Genomic DNA, 25,554 nt, shown 5'->3' with positions numbered 1-25,554 from the left:
CACCACCCAGACGATAGTTTCGAAGCTATTGGGCTTCATCATCAGTGGGAGGGCAGGTACCCTGGTAATGCAACATGCCATCATAGTTGCGAAGTTATAGCCACAATATGAGAGATGCCAAAGGGTGTTGGTAAAAATGTAATTTGAAAATGAAATGCACAAGCCATAATTCTTATGCCTTGTGCATTTCTCACATCGCAACTGTGAGGGCATGTTGCATTACCAGGGTACCTGCCCGCCCACTGATGATGAAGCCCAATAGCTTCGAAACGATCGTCTGGGTGGTGGTATCCTCTGAAAATAAATAACAGTAGTCTTCTCTATTAGAGAAGCGTTATTTATTTGAAGTAGGGCAATACCGCTATCTCGCTGTGAAGGCAACCACAATATGAGATACAATTAAAACGACGCCTTCTATGCTACTTATGTAGTTCAAATTTATGGGTTAACTATGGTGTATTTACACCAATATTATATAGTTAAATACCAAAACCCATAAGAATTATGCCTTGTGCATTTCATTTTCAAATAAAATCTAGATATACAATATCCAAATTGTTTCCAGCATCTAAACGCTTTGTGACTTCATCATAATAATTAAAATTTGACAAACCTGTGCTGTGACTTTTTTTTTTATTTAGGATTTCGTTCTTATCAAATCATTTCTGTATTGTATCCTTAATCGTCGATTCCAAAATCTTATCCACCACACCACAAAAGTCAAACTCTTCCCAATTATAGATCACTTCTCCAGTTCAAATGAATCACCCTATAGTAATGTTCTCAGTAGCAATTCTAGTGGTATGTGCAATCTCTAACGCATTCTTGACTATAACTGGATGCAATGCCCCATTTCTGTCTATCTCACAACCTTCTAGTTTCTTTTTGGTAGATGCATCTCAGAAATCGTTACGGCACTAATCTTACTTTAATTTCACTCTCTGTATTCCCCCTTGTTCAAATTGCATTCAATTGTAAAAATTCATGCAAATATTATTACAGATGAGTTTAAAAGGTATGGGAACATTTTATATTCATCTGCAACTCCATCAGATTGTCTGATTTCAACAGTTTGTGCAAATGTAGCCCTCTAGCTAATGTTGTTTTGTACAGATTTAAAAAAATAAATAAGTTAGTTAGTTAATGTACGCAGTGTGTTACATTTCAGGCGTGTGCAATTTTCTCTCTTAAATTAATTGAATTTTTCTCTTTCTGCAATTAATAGAAGTGAAAAGTAAATACAGTTATCTCCTTATCAATTAATTACTAAGATTATAACTTTATAGAACATTTAATAAAACTTTCTATAAGTTAACGTTCCCTAAACTTAGCCATTCAGTTAAGTACAACTATACAATATTTATTACTCTCCTCGCATACTGCTTCCTTTTTTTTTTTTTTGTCTCTTTTTCTCTCTCTCTCTCTCTCTCTCTCTCTCTCTCTCTCTCTATATATATATATATATATATATATATATAGATTATCTCTGTATGATAACAATCCATTTAGATCCCCCCCCCACTTCATTAACCATCATCTTCAACTGTTACTCAAAGTTCAGTGCTTCGCTAGGAGGAATTCTAGGCGCACTGTTCCAACAGAATGTGCAGAAAGATGTTGGAAAATTATACCCGATTTCAGGAATTTTAAGGAGTAAATTCTTTTCGCATTCATTATGCAGATCGGAGACTTCATCTACCCCACTATGATCTACAGAAAACTCATCCTCATCTTTTGTCATCGTTCCACGGGTCGACGTAAGAAGCCGCGTACTTCGCTCCGTTGTTGATTTTACTCCAGTTTTCTTCTCTCTTAATGAGATCGGTTTTTATCATGTCCTGCCATCCCATTCTTGCTCTTTTGTCCTTTAGTTACAAATCAAACATTCTTCTTGGCAAACGCCTCTCGTTCATCCTCTTGACATGTCCGAACCATCTCAAACGGGACCTTTCAATCCTACTCTGGAGCTTTTCTACCTGAATTCTTTCCCAAATCGCATCATTCCTGGTTTTTTCGCATATTGTCTTTCCGGCTATGCTCCTCACAAATCTCATTCCTCATAGTCCATGTTTCAGATGCATATGTCACAAATGGTACGTAATAGGTGTGATATTTTTTCTCTTGTCCGCCTATAGAAATTCCCACCCGCTTCTATTCTTCTACTTATTTCTTCGTCTATCTCTCGTCTTCTACAGTTTCTAAGTTTTAGTTTTATACAGAAAACTAAAACCTGAAATTAAACTAATAAACTTATGATCAGAATTAAATTTAAATGGGTGTTTCAGGTCTTGTGGATTGTGAAACAGAAAGATCTCAACTTTTTGGTATTTGTACTAAATAAATAAATAAATAAATTTTCTGTTTATACTCCGGGACGACCAAACAGTCAGAGGAGTTAACAAGATAGAATACAAGAAACAGCACCGTATTCAGCAGTCACGGGCTTGAACCCCAGTCACTCAAGGCACGTGCACTTATGCACCAGCGCGCCTGACCACTAGGCTATGGCGGCCTATTACTCATTTGAGCCAAAGTTCCCTAGTGTTCTCCTAAGTGTGGTGAAGCATTAGCTTCACCACACCGGGGGCCGGGCATATTAAAATCACTCATAACCACGTTTGCATAAGGGGTTTTGCAGAAAACCAAGTTAGTAATTCATCTCTTTCTTCATTTGAAAAATCTGGGGACAGATTCAAGGAGCACACCTGGATAAGAAGACCTTCAAATTGTGTCCAGCCATTGTGATCTAGGCGTTGTGTTCGACTCCAAACTTCGATTTAATGCCCACTTAGACATGCTCCAAGACTCCTGTGGAGAGCAAAATAACATCTCCTACATATCACCGATAAAAAGACAACCGTGAAGTACATAAGAACAGCTATCTTTCCACCTTTACTCTATGCTGCTGAAATTTGGGTCGCAGCGATACCGTCAATAAAGAAACCACTCTTTGCAGCAGAATTCTGGCTCCTAAAGTGGACGAACAGGAAGCACAACCTTCCAGCTCTGCTTCGCAACACGCAGCTTGACGACTCTCTCGGAATTCCACGGCTTCCCACCTTAAATGACGACCAACGCCTCCCAGCAACAGTCAAGATGATAACAGGCATAATTGCAACACCTTCATTCTGGAATACCTGTGCCTCGAGAATTCTCCCTGCTGCCCTAAGGACCAATCCCGAGCTCTACCCGCGTTCAGCACGACTCCATCGCTCGGACAGGTTGCCCCCTCAGCAGATGCTCAAACAGACTCAGACTCTTGACGCCGACCTGAACAAATTCGCGGTTGACCGGAGATACCAGAAAAAAATTATGAATAGCAGGACTAATTAGCAATGACTTATCTGTACCTTGCATCTGCTTGTCTTATTGAGCTGAATTAATTCACTAAAAAGGATCATTTTTGTCTATTACTACCCTTTCATGGTAGAAAAATATCGATACTTATTAATTTTAAATTAGCGAAACATTGCTCCATTAAGAACGAAAGTAAAACGAGAGAGGGGAAGAACACCGGACCAAATCAATATGTGATGTCATTTCAACAGTAGCCTGCTTACGTATATCAAAAGTCTATCCAGGAGTTACATGTGAAATTGTGATGATGAGTCGTTTGGGAGCGATTCGTTCAACGTAAACGAATCTCTGGTCTTGTGCGCTATAAGGCCAAATACTGTATAGAAACTGCTGTAAGTAACACATCTGATTTAATTCCAGGAAGTGCGAATACTGTAAATCAGAAAACCAACACACCCTTACAATAATTACAACAAACAACAGTGCAGATAGTTAACACTTTGAAACGCGGGAAACTATTGCGAAAGTAGCGACTTATGTGACACGAAATTTTTTCACTTCCTCTCCCGGGATCGCGGCTGCATCCGCGATTGACATTAAAATCACTTAATTCTAGAGCGGTTGATTGACACCAGTCGTGTTTAATGCAGCATCACTACTCTATGACCTTGGCATTCAATTCTCACGCAATATTGATAGTCTTGGTGGTTGAGAAATGAGCCCAATTGTTTGGAAAATGGCTTCCTTTGACGCATTGGATGACCAGTCAGCATACTGTACTGGCAGAGAGCGCTAATGAACGCTTACCAAGTAAACAGGTGCGTGTTGATTGCGCCAAAATAAAACTAGTCAAGGAACTAAATACTGTGATCGCACGCACAGCGCGAATAAAGATCCAATAAAATGACCCTGTTATTAGTCTTAGAACGAAATACTTCCCTCTAAATTATTAAAAACCGAATGCTTTTCTAATTACAGAAAATGTTGGTTCATTCTCTCATTCGACTTTTTTTTTTTTTTCATCTGACATTGCATAGCATCTCTGATTTCCCTTAATGGTGCACCAACAACCAATAAATAACTCGACACTTCTTCCAAGTTTAATTTGCAATTTCACACTGACGAACCGATTCTACACGTCCGTTAAATGACACAAAAGCGCTGGCGGCCGATATAATTAGCTAATTACACTCGCTGACGTCAGAGACGCATTTCCTCTGATTAAAAATGGAACGGAGAGTAGCGGACGACAAGAAAATTGTGGCATATGAATGCCAAAGAGCTGGGAATCGTGGGAGTTAAATATCAGTATGCGACAGAAGTACCGTGGGGACCCGAAACATTCCTGCATGCAGGTACCTATGCACGTACAAAGAATGTGAAAGAAACAACTTGCGTCAACACAAAGACGCAAATATCTCTTGTGGTAACATGAACGAACTATTTGGGATGGTCTTTTTATGTTTCAAAGGCTAACATCTCTGTAGCATCTAATGATGCCACAGATTTTTTATCCTGGTGGTTAACACGATGGCTTTGTCCAGAGACCTGGGTTCTATTTCCATTCAAATAAGAGAGAGTTTTAGGGCATTTTTCACAATATGGTTGAGTTAGTCGATCTCGGATGAAAGTCTCAAAGTTTTCTCTCCAAGGAGAAAAAACTGAGACCCTCAAATTCGTCATCATACAACACTATTTTCGCTAGTTAGTAATGTTCGGTTTGCTTGCTTTGAGGGATTTAAAAATCCACGAAACTCTTTTCCTGAGGACAAATAACCCGACCATGGTTGTTGGGAAAAAAAAAAAACGCGTAATCTTTTGTAGTGTAATTTGGGAAGGACGATAAGTGGTGATTTATAATTACTCGAAGATTAATGATGAAATAAAATACATGCCACGTGAATAATTCAAAGCTAGTTTATTAAGTACTTAGGTTCCAATTTACATCAAATTTGATACAGTGGAGAAGTTCTTTGAAGGGTCCTGAAGATCCTTGAGGGATACTATCATCAGACCAATACATGGATATTAGTCTGATGATACCAATACCTATGTATTGGTCTAATTTGATAATGACAGACTAAGCTTTTTTCAGTAATGCATGTGCTGAAAATAACTCCTTTTTCACGGCTGTCAAACTGCTGTCATGTAGCAGTCAGAGATAGTAAGCAGCTGTTTTCAGCCCATGCATTGGTCTGATGATAGGATCAAGTGGTAGTCTTCAAACTCCCCTTTGCATAAAATTTAACATAATTAGGTCATAAGTTAGTTAATAATTCAAAGTTAGTTAATGAAGTAAGACTGAATTATTCACGTCATATAAGAGTGTTTTGTCACATAACCGCTTGTGAACATTCCACTCGGAAATGCTTTCGAATGTTTTTTTTTTTTTTTTTTTTCCCCTTATTTTGCCTACTTCTTAAAAATAGGAAATACCACAATGGAACGATCTCCACTCATTCTCTCAGTTCGGTAAAGACCTCTCAAATCATGGAACATAATGACAAAAGAATTCCAATTAGGGAAATCTGAATTAGTAACTGTGAAAATGCATCCAAATACAATTTCAGACGTTCAAAATGTTATCTTATGTAGATATTTACCAATTAAGAAAAAAAAAAAAAAAAAAAAACACTGCTGCCGCTGCAACGAAAATAACCTTCACAGTTTAGCATAGACAAAATCTGTGCTAGGCTGTCAATGGATTAAATCATTATCAAAGTGCAGATCACCAGAAAACCTATTTAACAGGGTGAAAACATGGCCCATGACTATTATTAATTACACCCTTACTCGATTTTCTTTGGAGATCACAATTTCGTGGACCATGCTATAAATGCAGTTCATGATAAGACTATCTTCTATAAGTCATTTCCGCCTTTCAATACTGGAGAACCTTCGAGAATTAAATCATGTACCAATCATATGCTTGATTGATTCCTTTTTTTTTTTTTTTTGCTGCAATCAATCAGTGTAAAACTTCGCAACTTGTTCGAAAAAACTGCGGAAATAGTCAATGCCACGAGTCTGTAACTATATGATTTTTTCGTGTCATTTTTTTTTTTTTTTTTTTTTTCATCAATACATCACCATTGTGAATAGTAAACTGATAAGGTCGATTCACTGAAGGAGAACCAGTTTTCATCTGAAATCCATAAATTAAAAAATAAAAAAAAAATGGAGAAAAAGTGTACTGTTTCTTTGCATAGCCAAACTATGCTATGCCGGCGGAAATATTTACTGCACGAAACTTTTTCATAGACTTTTCTCTTTCAAATTCAATTTTACGTCACTTTTACATTGCCCACATCTAAAATACGTCGGCAATTTATAAATTGCTACAGGGCATTTTCTTGACTATAAACTGATAACATTTAGTGAAGTAACCACAACTACTCTGTTCACAGATGGCGAGAGTTTATCGCTGTTCCACTTTAAGGATGACAGATAGGAAATGAAGAGAGAACTCCCGCACCCGCTTTTCGCAAGCTACAAAATTCGAAGAGTCATGGTCAGAGCATACAACAAATGGTCTAAGTTGCTGACGTTGCTTAGGGGGAAAAATACCCAAAGGCTGTCCGTGGTTTTAAGATAGCAAACGTGGTTGCTGATATGCATGTTGAATGACCCAATTGACACACCAATAAAAAAAAAACAAAAAAAAACATGGCCCGTTGTTAAATGGCCTCTATTATTATACCAGTTGAAGCAAAAACATTTACAATGGAGTAAATTCTATTGACACAGGGTGGCTACCAACACTGGTGGTCTTGGACTCTGGAGCACATACCTTTAGGGTACCTAAAGTTAAGGGAGTGTGGGTGAACCTAGACCAACAAGCTTTATCCGAGGAACCTTGGGGCCAGGAGCAACCAGGAGCCACTGCACATCTATAACCTCTGGAATTCTTTTAAAATTATAAATAATGGAAGTTGAGTATTACAGCAAAGTCATCAACAGTAAACATAACCAAGTTTATGGGATTTCATCAGTTACATATTTATTTGGGGGAGGGGGGGTCAAAGGGTGAAGTGGGTAATTACAGACCTGTAAGCTTGACATCTGTTCCAGGAAAAATAATGGAATCTGTGGTTGAAGCAGCAATGCAGAATCATCTTATAGGAATGCAGTTATATGGAAATCACAGAAAATGGATTTGTCACGGGGAGACTTGAACAACCTGATTAGCATCTATGATGCAGTACCAAAGGAACTGGATGCCAAAAAAAATGATAATTTTGACACATGCACTTAGATGCAAGTAAAGCTTTTCATACTGTTCCAAAAAAAAAATATATATATACACACATATATATATATATATATATATACACATACACACACACACACACACACACATATATATACACACACATATATACACAAACTGGAGCAGTATGGCATTAGATACAAGTCAGCTCCTACAGTAAAAGATAGGGTTGAGTGGCCCTTTAGAAAGTGGTTATTAATGGACACTGTTCTTCATGAATTATAACTTCATGTGAAGTTCCACAAGGTTCACTGCTGAGCCCCTTTCCAATATTTATTAATGATACTGATGAAGGTATATCGTTTAACATCTAAAGTTTGCTGATGATACAAAGGTTGTCAGGTATTTAAAGAAAACAATTAAGGTATGCTACTACAACAAGACCTGTATAAATTTGGCCGACTGGCTGAAAAATGCCAACTGAGGTTTAATATCAATAAATGCAGGATACTGCATATGGGTAGTGGTAATCCCAGAATAACAAACAAATTTGGAGGTACCACTCTCAAGTATTGGAGAACAAAAAACACCTAAGGGTAATTGTATGGTAGGGCATGAAGTTTCTGAACAGTGCAAACAAGCTGTTAGGACAGCTCATAGAATTGTGTCAATGATATATAAGAAATTTGCCAGCAAGGAGGTCCCGAATCCCAACGTAAAAGGCGGCGGTACAACCACATCTTCAGCACTGCATACAAGTCTGGGAGCATTGTAATCAGCACGACAAAGAATTCTGGAAGCCCTGTTTTTCAGTATTGCATACAATTCTGGAAGCCTTGTTTTTCAATACTGCATACAATTCTGGAAGCCTTGTTTTATGAGGTCCGGCAATGGTCCGGTCACACCTGAGTACTGCATACAGGTCTGGAAGCCTCATTTTAGAAAGGATGTAGAGTTGCTAGAACAAGTACAGAGAAGGGCAACAAGACTGGTGAGTGGAACAAAGGGGTGCTCTTACAAAGAAAAGCTTAAGTTCTGCAAATTGCAGCATCTGGAGACTAGGCACCTGCGAGGCGATCTGATTGAGGTGTATAAGGCCTTGAATGGATTGAGCAGGCTCAATGCTGATGGGATTCTTCTTCTTGCTCAGATTAAACCTGAGGGGGCATAAACTGGAATTGAGGAAAGACAGTTGACGAATAGATGTGCAGAAATTTTCCTTTAGCCAGCAGGTTGTTGATTGCCGGAACAAACTTCTACCTGTCATTGTGGAAGTTGATAGCTTAAAGAAATTCAAGGAAGAACTAGACAAACATTTGGAATGAATGAATGGGTAAAATGGGAAGGTTTTTTTTTTTTTTTTTTTGGCTGATGCTGTGTATAAGTGTGCTTTCTTGCATCATATGTTTCTACTAATGCTAATGTTATGAGTGAGGTCCCTCAAGGTTTAGTGTTGGCTCCATACCATTTTCAATATTTCTTAACTATACAGGTAGCCCTCGATTTATGTTGGGGGTTAGGTTCCTGGGGGACAGGTGCAAATGGATTCGTCGCAAATGGAACTATTTATATAATGGAGTGAATCATTGTCGTAAATCACATGAAGAGTGCATAGCACAGCACAGTATGATGAATTTTGATTGACGATTTTAAACTTTCAATTTATAAAAAATTTGCTGCTGTTGTTTTTTGGTTTTTAGGAGCATTAGCAACTAAGGCCATATTGCTCCGGGGATATGCGGTGGTCATTCCCTGACCTTTCCGCATCTTCCGTATTTGGTGGTCACTGCCTCGAACCCCGGTCTAATCAAGAAGCGTGTGCTATGAACTGCTGCTCCTGCCCACCTGGCTACGGAGGCGCCAAAAAATTTGCAAAAATAAATTTAAAAAATAAAAATGGCATGGTTAGTGATCGGCACTATTGCAAATCGGCACAAATCGGACAAGCAAAAAATGAGGGCTACCTTTATTAATATAGACATATGAAGAATAATGTCCAGGTGTGTTGAGAATACAAAGGTGGGCAGGGGATTTATATGCTATCCCAAAAATTTCCAGCCAGTAAGAAGTAAAGCAAATAGTACTGAACAAATGAAAATAAAAATAATAATTCATAATTTTTTAACTTTTGATGAAAAATGAAAACACTTTAATATATTTAACACAAAAGATACGTTTTTCTTTCCAAAAAATAAAAAATAAATACAGTGTACTGTACATTGCTTACAGCGAATAAGAATAATGTTATCACTTTTTCGAAATCGCGGTAACATATATGCAAATACACAGGAATAAAAAGGTCATTTACTGTAATCATATCCTGATCTGTTCTTGAACTCCGACATGTTGCCTGTCTAGTTACTTGCTGCTGTTTCTATACAGTTCGTATGATTGTCAGTGTTATTCCCTCACAAAAGAAGGTACTGTATACTTGTACTCCTACCAATCTCACTTTTTATAGTAGAGCATTAACCCTTTTCTAATTCTTAATTTTAATATTTTCTTCATTTGTTTTTAATGGTTTGAATGGATTTCCAGAAATATTACGAAATAATTTTATTTTTATTGATAAATTTCTCTAAGAAATAATGGAGTCGAATTAAAGTAATTTCTATTGCTTGATTTTAGTGTTTTCTTTTTGTCCACTTCCATCTTTTAATGAACACATTTCCATTCTGCATCTATAAACAAAGCTGAAAAGATGCATTCTAGTTTTGTCAGTTATTATTATCAATCAGTTATTGTTATCAATTAAGCTGTGCAACAAGGTGATCACAATTTTATTAATCTTATTAAATTCCATTGTTAATTAAACTGTATTTAAACGGAAATCATGACCCACACTAGAGCTGCAAAGTAAAGATCACAGACTAGCGAGAGTGCTGTGACTCGGGGGAGAAATGAAGGGGGCAATTCTCCAACACATCACAGTCTCAAAAAATGTGCGAAATGTGAAATGTCTGCTGAACGTTTTAAAACAGGACACGATCTAGCCAAGAAGGATGTCTTTGTGTGTTCTAGATGCCTACAGTGTCAAGAAATTAGGCACCGACTCAGCGTTCTGATGGGCATTTATGAGAGCTTGAGGTGTAGGGTAAATGATTAATATGAGGAGCCCACAAGCTCTCAGCTGCCCAGCTCAACGGCAGAACTGACTCCTGTGCATCAGGCAACACAGAGAATCTCCAAGAGACAGAGTTAGGTGGGTGAGAACACTGCTAGCTTGGGGGGGATACAAAGACTAAAAGGTTAACAGTGGCCGCAGACAGAGGGAAAAGTGATTCTTCACTGCTTCTATTAGATTGAGCAGCAGCATATATATCACAATTGGCCTGGTTCCAATTCTTCAGTTTCATTTTCTCCCTACACCAAAGCTCATAACAATTGCAAAGCAGTTATTAATCAGTCCAAACTAGATTTTGAACAGGCTAATAGTAGACAATTGCCTCTTGCCCTAAAGATAGCCGAGCATTCTGGTCTCTTGCCATAGCTACTGGCCGCAACTTTTGCCCATGTCTGCTCCCACCTCTGTCAAAAATAGATGGTTCTGTTGTCACTTCAGCCAAGAATAAAGCTGAATGGCTAGCATCCCATTTTTCTTCCAACTCGTGTATTAATGATCTTGGTAAAACACCTCCCACCATTCCCAGCACCATTCAATGCCTCCTGTGGTCTTCTGTCAAAAAGATGTCAGAAGGTTTTGATGAATCTTGATGCTCAGACAGCTCCAGGTCCTGATAGTATTAGCATTAGTAGAGGCATATGATGCAAGAAAGCAAGCTTATGCAGCATCAGCCAAAAAAAAAAAAAAAAGAAAAAACCACTACCATTTCACACCTCCGTTCACTCAAAATACCTGTCCACCTGAGCCTTAAATTTATATAGGCTATCCACTTCCACAACAAGAGATGGAAGTCTGTTCCACCAACATCTGTCTTTCCTCAATTTGAATTTATGCCCTATCCAGTGATTATTATTGAGTAAGAGGAAGAATCCCATCGGTATCGAGCATACTAAAACCATTCAAGGCTTTATACACCTCTATCAGATCACCTCGCCAGTGCCTAGTCTCTAGACACTGGAATTTGCAAAACTTAAGCCTTTCTTCGTAACAGCAACCCTTATCATTCTCTGCCACTGTCAGTGTAGTACCACACAGTTCATACATTGTTCTGGGGTTATTGTTTCCCATATGTAGAACTTTACATTTGTCAAGGTTAAACTTCATTTGCCACCTCCCAACCCATCTGCTCAACCTATACAGATCCTGTTGAGCAGCACAGCATCAGTAGTGTCCTTAACAACACTGCCAACCTTTCTATCATCTGCAAACTTGGACATTAAGCTTGATATACCATCATCATATCATTTATAAATACAGAAAACAACAATCGACCCAACACTGAACCCTGAGGGACTCCACTAATAACATTAGTCCACGATGAGCAGTGTCCATAGATTACCACTCTGCCTTCTCCCCCTCAACTATCCCTTTATCCATAGCAGCAATTTGCCTCCATGCCGCACAGCTCCAATTTGTGCAGCAGTCTTCCATGTGCAACGGTATCAAACGCCTTTCTAAGATCCAAATATATAATATCAAAGTTATTCACTGCATCCAGTTCTTTTGTGACTGAATCATAGTATCCAATCAAATTGATCAGGCAAGACTTTCCCTTAACAAAACCATGCTATGTCCGAGCTATAACTGAAGTCTTGTCTAGATTATCCTGCAATGTTTCTTTAACCAGTCCCTCAATTAATTTTCCTGGAACAGAAGTTAAACTCACAGGTCTATAATTACTTGTGTCAGCCTTTGATCCTCTTTGTGAATTGGGGTCACATTTGCACATCCCCAGTCTGTGGGTACTTCCCCTGAGTCCAAAGAAGCTCTCATAATTATGGCTAAGGATTTGCTTACTTCCTTTACTGCCTCCTTTAATATAACTGGATAGATCCCAAACACCCCAGGTGCCTTTCTAGTGTTTATATTCAACAATTTCTCCTCCACTTTACTCTTTTTTATTACAAAATCATCTAGCTCACTGCCAAAGTTTACTCCACCTCTGCCATTCCCCTTCCTGAATAAATCTTCATGTGTGAATGTAGATGCAAAATACTCGTTTAGTTTGTTAGCCACCAGAGCAGGATCCTCACCTGTTGAACCATCAACATCCAGGGGACCAATCTGATTAATCCCTTTCCTTCTAGAGTTTACATAGGAAAAGAACTCTTTTCTGTTTTTCTTTGTATCCTTTGCCAAGTATTTCTCATAATCTGCGTTTGCCTGCCTAATCTCCTTTGTGACATGGTTACAGACCAGCTTATATCTATCATAGGCTTCCATGTCACCCATTAATTTATATGTATCCCATTTTGTTTCTTTGCCATATGTCTCATTAGTTCATCTGACATCCATTTAGGCCTAAATCTTGAACAATATTTCTTAGTTGGTATGTAAAGCCTAGTAGCTTCCAAGATAAGTTCTTTGAATGCTTCCCATTTTGAATTTGCTGTTGGTAACATCATCAGTTGTTCCCACTGTATAGAATTTAAATACCGTCTCAGACCATCGTAGTCGCCTTTACGAAAGCAAAAACCTTTACCCCTGATGGTAGTTACCTCTTTGAGTAAATCCCACTTCAGCACACTGTGATCACTGCCACCTAATAATTCCTTTATCTGCAGATTCTTAATACATGAAGAATCACTACTAATAATCAAATCAAGAGTACTACTCCCTCTAGTTGCCTCCCGAACATGCTGATGTAGAAAACAATCACAGCCAATAAATCCACAAAAGCCTTGCCTATTTGTGAATGATCAACCCACAAATTCCAGTCAATATCTGGGAAATTAAATCCCCCATTATAAGACTGATTTACTGGCTCACTATTTCCCTGTACAGTTTCTTATTATACTCATCAGAGTCATTAGGCCTATAGCACACTCCTACTCTCAATTTTGATCTCCCAATGCTTATGTCATACCAAACTGACCCGACACTGCACTGTCCAGCGATGTCGACTGGCTTCCCTTTCTTGGAATTCATGTGTTTCTTAACTAATAGCATAAACCCTCCTCCCTTCCTATCCAGTCTATCCTTTCTGTAGACGTTGTACTCCCCAAATTCCAGTTCTGCATTCCTTATATCTGTGTGACACCACATCTCTGATATGCCAACAATATCTGCTTTTGATGTTTTGAGCAATACCTCAAATTCATCAAATTTATTTACCAAGCTCCTTGCATCGGTGTACATGCAACTATACACGCACCTGTTCCTATTCTTAGCTACCCTAACACAACCCATTTGTTTACAGTATTTGTACCACAATGACTCCCAGCAGTCTCTGAAATACCCTGCATCTTGTTTTCCAGGCTGCTGCTCATTCCAATAGAGTGCAAGAATCACTTTCACCTCTGCCAGTGGCTACTATTAATCTATTAGTCCTTGTATCTCCCCAAGATAACAGATTTCAGACCCACCTAACACTGCCTCGATAGCATCAGCAAATATTCTTGCACCCTTTCTATTTAAGTGTATCCCATCCCTGTAGAAGCAGTCTCTCCTGTTAACAAGTACAGACCAGGCTGAAAAAAAGTTCTACCCCTTGAACCTTGCACAATCTTTCCAGGGCCGAATTGATCGACAAGACTCTCATCATATACTCCCTCCTATCGTGTCTGGGCAGAATTGCAGACAGTTTCAAATTCAACCCTAATTCACCGCTTTTTTTTTCAACAGTGACCTCTACGTGTTAAGTAATTCTGCCGGTCTCCTACTCTTAATATCATTAGAGCCAACTTGTACAACTATATCACCTTTTGTGCCCTTAAAAGATGATATCCTCTATGCAACATCATCAACCTTTGCCCCTGGCAGACATACCCTGGTCAGTTCCACCTATCCTTTTTACATACCATGTTTCCAGTTTCCCTGACAATAGAGTCACCAACAACTACTAGTTCCTGTGGGACCAGCGTATTCTGCCTTGGGGGTTGCTGCTGTGTTGCGTGATGACCAAGTGCAAGCTCTGGCATTGATGTGGGCAGCTGAGAGCTTGATGGGCCCCTCAATTTAGATCCTTCAAGGGTATCCACCTGTCCTTCAAACTCTCATATAGGCCCATAATAATGCTGAGTTGTTTCCTGATTTCCTTACATAGCGCGTGCGCACGCACACACATAAAGACATTCCTCCATGGGAATATCTTGTCCCATACTCGATTGCTCTACAAACATCAAGCAAGCAGTGCATTTTAAAAGGCTGTGATTCAGAGGGCAACTGCCTCCCCTCAGTTTCCCCCTGAGCCATAGCACTCCCATTAGGTTGAGCCTTTTGCTTTGCTGCTCTGGTCTGAGTCATGATTTCGATTTAATTTCAATTTCAGTATAAAATTATAACCCCAAACTTGTATCCCAACACAGTTATAATGCTATATATATTTTTCAGTATCGAGTATCATCTACGAGTTCCATTTATATAACTTTCGTATCAAGTTAGGTATTAATTAATTATGTTATGTTTGTAAAATCTAAGTCGTTATATGTATTTAGTTAAAAAGTACAATTAAATTGACAATGAAGTCTAACAAGATTAATAGATTTTACTGATTAATTGACAATATTATATACTATACTAAGCTAACGCTATCTAGTTTGGGATATAATGTTGTATCGTATAACAATGGCAGCAAGTTACGAACGGTAAATCTATGGACACTTAAGTATTAATTAACTTCCAAATCTAGCTGTCTCAATTCAGAATAAACTAAGGATCCTGATTAGGTCTATAAGCTACTTATAGAAAATAATTTAATATAACAATTAGTCAATAAAGTGGCTAAATATGGCTAAAAAACTTCTTGTTCAGTGCAGCTAGAACTTGTAACACGTGGATTTGATACCCTTACCGATACTGGTATTAGTATTAGTAATAGCTGCATGGTGCAAGAAAGCCTATGGCTTATGCTGCACCAGTGAAAAAAATAATAATAATAAATAAATATATAAATAATAATAATTAATAAAAGAAAAGGAAATTAAACCTATCATCCTATGCACTTCCCTGACCCGAAGGTACTAATCCAGATGATTCCCCAAACTGTCAGCCTCTACCACCCATGTAGGAAACTTATTCCAGTAATTTATAACTCGCTGGCTAAAATAAAACTTCCTGCAGTCTCTAGTTCTAGCACCATTTATAATCTTGAAAATTTCATCCTCATTCACTTTACTGATGCCTCTCAGAGCCTTTAACACCTCAATCAAATCTCCTCTAAGGTGTCTAGTTTCCAAACTCTACAACCCACATATTCGAAGTCTTTCTTCATAAGGATGCCTTTTCCCGATCTCACCAGGCGAGTTACCTGTCTTTGCACCCTTTCAAGAAGCTCGATGTCTTTCTTTAGGTGCGGTCTCCATACTTGAACACAGTATTCCAAGTGTGGTCTAACAAAAGCCCTATATAATGGAATTATCACGTCCCTATCTCTACTTGCAAAAGTTCGATAGATCATCGATAAGACACCATGGGCCTTCCTTACAACCTGTTTACAATGCTCAGAGAATTTCATGTCTGACCGTATCGTAACACCCAAGTCCCTTTCCTCCAGTACTGGGTTTAGTTGAACTCCACCAAGTGAATAAGTTATTTTGGGATTACTGTTTCCCAGGTGTAATACCTTAGACTTTGTTGGATTGAAGCATAGCTGCCCCATTTGTGACCATTCCTGAAGTCTATCTAGGTCTCTCTGAAGAAGCTCAGCTTGACAGTGATCATTAACCACTCTACCAATTTTAAAATCATCTGCAAATTTAGACATCACGCCCTCTATCCCTTCATCAATGTCATTTATGAAAATTAAAAACAACAGTGGTCCTAATACTGATCCATGGGGAACCCCACTTCTTACATCAACCCAATCTGAGGAATAGCCATTTATCACAACCCTCTGCCTCCTGCCCTGAAGTCATCCTGCTATCCACCTAAGGATTTTCCCAGTGATTCTAACCTGTTCCAGCTTATAAAGCAACCGCTCAAGTGGGACTGAGTCAAAAGCTTTGCTGAAAGCTAAATAAACAATGTCGAAATTGTTCCCTAAATCCAGCTCGTGAGTGACCCTTTCAGAAAAGCGAACCAGATTGGTTAAACATGATTTTCCCTTTACAAAACCATGCTGAGTATCCTTGAGAATTTAAATTCGATCCAAATGATCATGAATTCCACCCTTGATCATTGCCTCCATGATTTTCCCTACCACTGAATCAGACTGACAGGTCAATAATTTCCCACTTCACTCTTAGAGCCACCCTTACGTATGGGACATACATTGGCACTTTTCCAATCCAAGGGAATCTCCCCATAGTCTAGTGATGCTTGCATAATTAGCCTCAATGGTTCAATGCACTCACGTGCCGCCTCCCTTAAGATTATAGGGTATATTCCATCAACTCCAGGAGCATTACTGGCCTATAGGCTCAAAGGTTTTTTCATTAAATAATCTTGCGAAATTTAAATATATTTAATTACATATTTTTCAACTTCGCTCCCACAATTTCCCATTGCCCCAAAAGGTTTTCATTTGTAAATATCGATGCAAAATAACTGTTGAGTTCATCTGCAATGGCAGCTGGTGTATTTAATACTATCCCCTTTCCCTAACATAAAAATCTCCCCCTCTTTGCTCTGTTTGCTAGTGATTTCTCATAAACTGCCTTTGCCTGTCGAACCTTTTCTGTGGCTCTATTACAGATCATCTTGTAGCTGTTATAGGCTTCAGTACTTTTTATTGCTCTGTAATCTTTCCATGCCACCATTTTCTGCTCAAGTAATGTGGCAACTTCACTATTCATCCAACTTGGAACCCTCGTCGTGGAGTATTTTTTTAATGGCAAATACACATTCAAGTCATCTGTGATTAATGTTTTAAAAGCATACCACAGTAATTATTATTATTAACCAAATGGTGCAAGGAAGCCTGAGGCTTTTGCTGCACCAGACCAAAAAAAAAATCAACTTACCATAAGGGAGAGAGAGAAGTAGAAGGACATCACCAAGGAAGAGAAGAATGATGATATCCAACTCAGGACCCCGGGTGTGCCAAGCCCATACTCATCAGATGTGAGCCCCTGGGGTTCAAATGTATTCATTCTCTGTGAGATATCTACCTAGTTAATAGAGGCCATGTAGTACCTTAAGGCATCGTAATTTCCATTTCTGAAATTAAAACCCATTCCTTTGCCTTTTACTACTGCTACCTCTCTCATCATCCACCGTAGAACTCTGTGATCACTTCCTGTTACTGGTTCCTCTACTGTCAGCCCTTTTATGTCATCTGATTCATGGGTGATGATGAGGTCTAGGATATTCTTTTCTCTAGTACTTTCCCTGACATGTTGATACAAATAACAGTCATCTAGCTGATTTAAAAATTTTGTTCCCCATGTCGAGTTTCCTTCCCATTTACTTCAATCAATTAGAGGCAAATTGAAATCACCCATAAGAAGACATTGACGCTTACTTGCCCATTCCATTTGCATGCAGAGGCTTTTGTCATAATCTTCACAATCACCTGGTCTGTAGATTACACCTACTCGCATTATATCTTTGTTTCCAACTATCTCACACCATACAGATTCTATACTAGCATGTGAATCATCTGAATCCGGGAAAGCTATTGTCACACTCAGGCTGCATCTGACAAGAAGCAACACCCCATCACCCCTTCTATCTACCCTATCCTTCCTAAATACATTATACAAGCCGTACTGAAACTCATCATCCCCGACAGAATTACTTAACAAGTACAGGCCACTGTTGAACAAAAGCCGAGAATTAGGGTTGAATTTGAAAGTGTGTGCAATTCTGCCCAGACACGATAGGGGGGAGTAATTGTCGATCAATTCGGCCCTAGAAAGATTGTGCAAGGCTCAAGGGGTAGAATTTTTTTCAGCCTGGACTGTACTTGTTAACAGGAGAGATTGCTTCTACAGGGATGGGATTCACTTAAATAGAAAGGGCGCAAGAATATTTGCTGATGCTATCGAGGCAGTGTTAGGTGGGTCGGAAAACTGCTAGCTTGGGGGGAGACAAAGACCAATAGATTGACAGTAGCCACTGGCAGAGGTGAAAGAGATTCTTGCACTGCTTCTATTAGAATGAGCAGAAGCCTGAAAAACAAGATCCATGATATTTCAGAGACTGCTGGGAGCCGTTGCGGTACAAGTAAACACATGGGTTGTGTTAGGGTAGCTAAGAATAGAAACAGGTGCAGGTATACTTGCGTGTATACCAATGCTAGGAGTCTAGTAAATAAATTTGATGAATTTGAGGTATTGCTCAAAACATCAAAGGCAGCAGTGATTCTTCATGCATTAAGAATCTGCAGATAAATGAACCACTAGGTGTCAGTGATCACAGTGTGCTGAAGTGGGACTTACTCAAAGAGGTAACTACCATTAGGGGTAAAGGGAAGGGTTATTGCTTCCGTAAAGGCGACTAAGATGGACTGAGACAGTATTTAAATTCTATACAGTGGGACCAACTGATGATGTTACCAACAGCAAATTCAAAATGAGAAGCATTCAAAGAACTTATCTTGGAAGCTACTAGGCTTTACATACCAACTAAGAAATATTGTTCAAGGTTTAGGCCAAAATGGATGTCAGATGAACTAATGAGGCATATGGCAGAGAATAAAAATGCATGGGATACTTACAAATTAACACATGACACAGAAGCCTTGTATCTATGATAGATGCAAGTTGATATGCAACCAAGTTACAAAGGAGGTTAGGCAGGCGAAGGCAGATTACGAGAAATCCTTGGCAAGGGATGCAAAGAAAAACAGCAAAGAGTTCTTTACTTATGTAAACTCTAGAAGGAAGAGGATGAATCAGATTGGTCCACTTGATATTGATGGGTCAACTGTTGATGATCCTGCTCAGGTAGCTAACAAACTAAATGAATATTTTGCATCAACATTCACACATGAGGAGTTATTCAGCGAGGGGAATGCCAGAGGTGTATTCAACTCTAGCAGTAAGCTACAGAATCTTGAAATAACTGGGAGTAAAGTGGAGGAGAAACTGTTGAAGATAAACACAAGAAAGGCACCCGGGGTGGATGGGATCTATCCAGTTATATTAAAGGAGGCAGCAAAGGAAGTAAGCAAACCCTTAGCCATAATTATGAGAGCTTCCTTGGACTCAGGGGAGGTACCCACAGACTGGAGATGTGTAAATGTGACCCCAATTCACAAAGGAGGATCAAAGGCTTCTGTTCCAGGAAAATTAATGGAGGCACTGGTTAAAGAAGCACTGCAGGATCATTTAGACAAGACTTCAGTTATAGCTAGGACACAGCAAGGTTTTGTTAAGGGGAAGTCTTGCCTGACCAATTTGATTGGATACTATGATGCAATCACAAAAGAACTGGATGCAGGGAATAGCTTTGATATTATATGCTTGGATCTTAGAAAGGCTTTTGATACTGTTGCACATGGAAGACTGCTACACAAATTGGAGCAGTGTGACATTGGAATTAAATTGCTGCTATGGATAAAGGGGTGGTTGAGGGGCAGAAGACAGAGTGGTAATCAATGGACACCACTCATCGTGGACTAATGTTATTAGTGGAGTCCCTCAGGGCTCAGTGTTGGGTCCATTATTGTTTTCTGTATTTATAAATGATATTGATGATGGTATATCAAGCTTAATGTCCAAGTTTGCAGACGATACAAAGGTTGGCAGGGTTGTCAAGGACACTACCGACACTATGCTGCTGCAACAGGATCTGGAAAGGTTGAGCAGATGGGCTGAGAGGTGGCAAATAAAGTTTAACATTGACAAATGTAAAGTACTACACATGGGAAACAGCAACCCCAGAGCAACGTATCAACTCTGTTGTACTACACTGACAGTGGTAGAGAATAAAAGGGGCTTGGGGGTGGTTGTGCAGGCAGATATGAAGTTCTCTGAGCAGTGCAGATGCAGTCAGGCTGCAAGAGTAGCTCATGGAGTATTGTCAATGATATACAGGAATTTTTCCAGCAGGGATAAGGAGGTGATTATTCCATTGTATAAGGCGATGGTCAGGCCACACCTAGAGTACTGTATACAGGTCTGGAGGCCTCATTTCAAGAAGGATGTAGAGCTGCTGGAACGAGTACAGAGAAGGGCAACAAGATTAGTGAATGGAACAAAGGGGTGCTCTTACGAAGAAAGGCTTAAGTTTTGCAAATTACAGTGTCTGGAGACTAGGCACCAGCGAGGTGATCTGATAGAGGCGTATAAAGCCTTGAATGGTTTGAGCATGCTCAATGCTGATGGGATTCTTCCTCTAGCTCAGAATAATCACCCGAGAGGGCATAAATTCAAATTGAGGAAAGACAGATGTAGGATAGACGTGTGGAAATTTGCCTTTAGCCAGCGGGTGGTTGGTTGGTGGAACAGACTTCCATCCCTTTTAGTCGAAGTTGATAGCCTAAATAAGTTTAAGGCTCAGCTGGACAGGTATTTTGAACGAACAGAGGGGTGAAGTGGAAGTTGTTTTTTTTTTTTTTTTTTTTGGCTGATGCTGCATAAGCTTGCTTTCTTGCATCAAATGCCTCTACTAATGCTAATGCTAATTTCCGGGTGGCACCACGTCTCCGTAAGTCTTATTATGTCTGCATTACTTGTTTTAACCAGCAGTTCGAATTCGCTCATTTTATTGACAACACTTCTAACATTACTATATAAACAATTAAGACTTACTGTTCTTGTATATTTAACAACCCTAACACAACCCTTGAAGTTTTTTAGGCTCTCTTCCTTGGCATTAGCTACCCACTCATTTTAAACATTCCTGCCTCCAGAACATCTAGATAATATGTCCAGTTGGAGTAACAGATAAGAACTCTTGAGGTATGTGCAAGAGTTACTTTGATCAATATTATCAGATTAATGCGTGTCAGTATTACCCACATCCCCTCCTAACTAGCAGTTTCCTTGAACCTTTAAGGTATCCTCAATATTACCCATATCCCCCCCCCCCAACTAGCAGTTTCCCTGAAACTTTAAGATATCCTCAATAATACTGGTAAAAACATTTGCACCACCTTTGTTCAAGTGTATCCCATCTCTACGAAACAAATTCCAAAAACCAGACGGAGTAATACTCTTGATCTGATCATTAGCAGTGATTATTCATGCATTAAGAATTTGCAGATAAAGGAACCACTGGGTGACACTGATCACAATGTACTGATATGGAAATTACTTAGGCTTTACATTCCAAATAAGAAATACTGTTCAAGGTCTAAATGGATGTCAAATGAATTAATGAGGATCGTGGCAGAGAAAAAAAATGAATGGGATGCATATAAATTATCAGGCAACACAGAAGCCTATGGCAGATATCAGCTTGCCTGTAATCAAATCACAAAGGAGGTTAGGCAGGCAAAGGCAGATTACGAGAAATCTTTGGCAAAGGATGCAAAGAAAAACAGCAAAGAGTTCTTTACTTATGTAAAGAATTCTTGGCTGTTTTAGAAGGAAAGGTATGAATCAGATAGGATTACTTAACATAAATGGACTGACTATTCAAGATCTTGCTCAGGTAGCTGATAAACGGAATGAGTATTTTCCCTCTACATTCACACATGAGTTATTCAATGAGGGGAATGCCAGAATCAAGTTCTAACAGGGAGCTAAGTGATTTTGTAATAACTGAGAGCAAATTGGAGAAGAAATTGTTGAAGTTAAACATAAGGAAGGCACCAGGGGTGGATGGGATCTATCCAGTTATATTAAAGGAGGCAACAAAGGAAGTAAGCAAACCCTTAGCCATAATTACAAGAGTTTCCTTGGACTCAGGGGAGGTCCCCATGAACTGGGAGTTTGTAAATGTATCACCAATTCACAACGGGGATTCAAAAGGTCACATGTAACTATAGACCTGTTAGATTAACTTCTGTTCTGGGGAAAATAATGGAGTCACTGGTTAAAGAAGCATTGCAGGATCATCTAGACAAGACTACAGTAATAGTTAAAACACAGCATGGATTTGTTAAAGGGAAGTCTTGTCTGACCAATTTGATTGGATACTATGATGTGGTCACAAAGGAAATGAATGTCAAAAATAATTTTGATATCATATACTTGGATTTCAGGAAAGCTTTTGATACTGTTGGATGTGGAAGACTGCTGTACAAATTGGAGAGGTATGGCATTAAGGGTAAATTGCTACAATGGACAAAGGGATGGTTGTGTAGGAGACGACAGAGAGTGGTAATCAATGGACACTGCTCTTCATGGACAAATGATATTAGTGGAGTTCCCCAGAGTTTGGTGCTGGACCTATTGTTGTTTTGTGTATTCATCAATGATACTGATTAAAGTATATCAGGATTAATGTCCAAGTTTGCACATGATACAAAGGTTAGTAGGGTTGTTAACGACAGTAAAGGCAGTGTGCTACTCCAACCGGATCTAGATAAGTTGGGAAAATGGGCTGAAAAGTGGCAACTGAAGTTTGACATTGACAAATGAAAAGTACTGCATATTGGTAGCAATAACCCAAGAGAAATGTACCAACTGTGTGTGTACTATACTCAAAGAAGTAGAAAGTGAAAAATACCTGAGGGTAATTGTGCAGTCAAATATGAAGTTTGCTGAGCAGTATAGATGGGCTGCCAGGGTAGATCATGGAGTCTTATCAATGATATATAGGAATTTTGATAGCATTGACAGGGAGGTGATTATCCCATTGTACAGGGCAATGGTTAGGCCGCTCTTAGAGTATTGTGCAAAGGTCTGGAGACCTCATTTCAGGAAGGATGTAGTGTTGCTAGAATGAGTACAAAGAAGGGCAACAAGATTGGTGAGGGGAACAAAGGGGTGCTCTTACCAAGAAAGGCTTAAGTTTTGTAAATTCCAGCACCTGGAGAGTAGGCACCTGCGAGGTGATCTGATTGAGGTGTATGTGGCCTTGAATGGGTTGAGCAAGCTGAATGCTGATGGGATTCTTCCATTTGCTCAGATTAAGAACCCGAGGGGGCATAGATTCAAATTGGGGAAAGACAGTTGTAGAATAGATGTGCGGAAATTTGCCTTTAACCAGTGGATGGAAGTTGATAGCCTAAATAAATTTAAGGCTGAGCTGGACAGGCATTTGGAACGAATGTAGGAGTGAAATGGAAGGGGTTTTTTTTTGCTAATTTTGCTTTTTTGCATTGTATGCCTCTACTAATGCTAATATGCAGCATACTGTATATTTAAACAATATATATATATATATATATATATATATATATGCACAATAAATAAAAATGAAATTTAAAAACCAGTTACTTTAATTATAAATATAATACGACAAGCACATACCTCTGGATGATAACTTTTTTGTGTTGATAATCTTTGCTGCAAATTCTAATCCAGTGTTCTTCTGAACACATCTTCTTACTATTGAAAAAGCACCTCTGTTAAGAAAGAAAAGAAAAATAAAACAGAGGCTCAAGAAAGTCTTCTTCTAAATTATTATTTTGAATGATATTCTCAATTGAAATGTATACTTCATTGAATAAGCTCTATATGCAATTCAGGAGGTCAATAAGTTGATATAATGATAAATATTCAAATGACCTGTTGGTTATGTATAGGATGTGCTGAGAAAACACTAAGGTTAGGTCAGGAGATGTATATTCAATACCGCTAAGGCATGATAAGGACTCTCTGCTGTGAGTTTTGTGGATAAATTCAACTTGAGTGACCTGCAAATCTTTTGTGGGAGGGGAGATTTATTGTATTAGTTCTAGCAACATAATATATGGCAACAAAACTTATAAGGATCAGCTAAAAAAAAAAATTACCCACTTCAACTGTTTATTCCTATTAATAATTTGTCCATCCCAGCTCTACAAAATTGATCCCTTCTTTCTACTGGGAAGGGACATTGTGTATAGCCCCACCCCCTCCCAGTACAAAGAAGGGATCAATTTTGTAGAGCTGGAATGTTTGAATAAGGTGCAAGGGTCTTCACCAATATCGCTAAGATGACCTTAAATTTAGGCAACCGCTAGTTAGTGGGGAGACAGGGGTAATACTGATACACATTTATCTGATGATAAGTCTAGAAGTAATGCTTACAGGCTGACCAGCTAGCCGGGTGGGTAAAGTACCTGCCTGGCAACCGAAAGGTCGCGGGTTCGATTCCCGCCTCAGGCTTGGATCAGAGTAGTGCATTATGGCCACAGAAGCTGATGCACCAACAACTAAAAAAAAAAAAAAAAAAAAAATGCTTACACATGCATCTCAAAAGTAAATATGAGGACACAAAAAACCAATAGTGAAAACACAAGTTAAAGGAGAAATGTTTATAAGAAATAATGAGTTTTATTAAGACATATATGATTGCTTGGAAGAGGAGGGTGGCTCACGATTATTCATTATTATGTTAATGAATTGATAGACATTACACTATTATATGACATGGTAGATTAAGTAATTTATTATTGAAATGATGCAATTTAAAGGATTTAAACACTTCAAGGACAAACAAACTATTTTTGCTACATTTCAGGAACTCACTGTTTCCCCATCTTCGGGCCTATGGGGGATTGAACATTGTTTGAGGAGTGGTATTACAAGTTTTCAATTTGATAATGATATTTTATTATTTACAATACAATGTATTCTAATTATACTATACTCCTTCGATTGTAAAATTGTATAATTACAGCCACTCTCTGACTTATGTAAGGGTTGTGCACTGCAGAAAACTACGTAAGTCGGAATTTTACATAAGTCAAAATTTCCATAAATGGTTATGCAGCACTTCTTGCAAATTTGATTGAATTTGATTGAAGCAAAAAAGAAATGTTCAATGAACATGCAAATAGAATTATTTATTCAATTTTTTTTTTTTTTTTATCTCATGCACAGGAAAAATTACAAAAGTACAAAATTACAAAATTTTCAAAATTATAAAATTACAAAAAGAGGAGACAGGCATAACATCAGCAAGTTTTACCTTTCAAGATTGATTTGGTAGTTGTTGGCGC

At 38.7% G+C, this 25,554-nt stretch overlaps 1 protein-coding gene across 6 annotated transcripts in view; it reads right to left on the bottom strand.

Moving 5' to 3' along the window:
* Positions 1 to 25,554, bottom strand: part of LOC150083775 (calcium/calmodulin-dependent protein kinase type II alpha chain) — a 740,997-nt gene that overhangs the window by 659,992 nt on the left and 55,451 nt on the right. For all 6 annotated transcript variants that reach the window (XM_090378214.1, XM_090378218.1, XM_090378216.1 and 3 more), the window contains exon 2: positions 23,879 to 23,973. In XM_090378214.1, coding sequence (XP_090234340.1) covers positions 23,879 to 23,973 — 95 coding nt within the window. The remainder of the gene's footprint in view (positions 1 to 23,878; positions 23,974 to 25,554) is intronic.

This window comes from Mastigoproctus giganteus, chromosome 7 (genome assembly GCF_048544385.1).
Source record: "Mastigoproctus giganteus isolate SK-2022 chromosome 7, ASM4854438v1, whole genome shotgun sequence".
In the NCBI taxonomy this organism is placed as follows: Eukaryota; Metazoa; Arthropoda; class Arachnida; order Uropygi; family Thelyphonidae; genus Mastigoproctus; species Mastigoproctus giganteus.
This window is presented reverse-complemented; position numbering and strand designations above follow the sequence as displayed.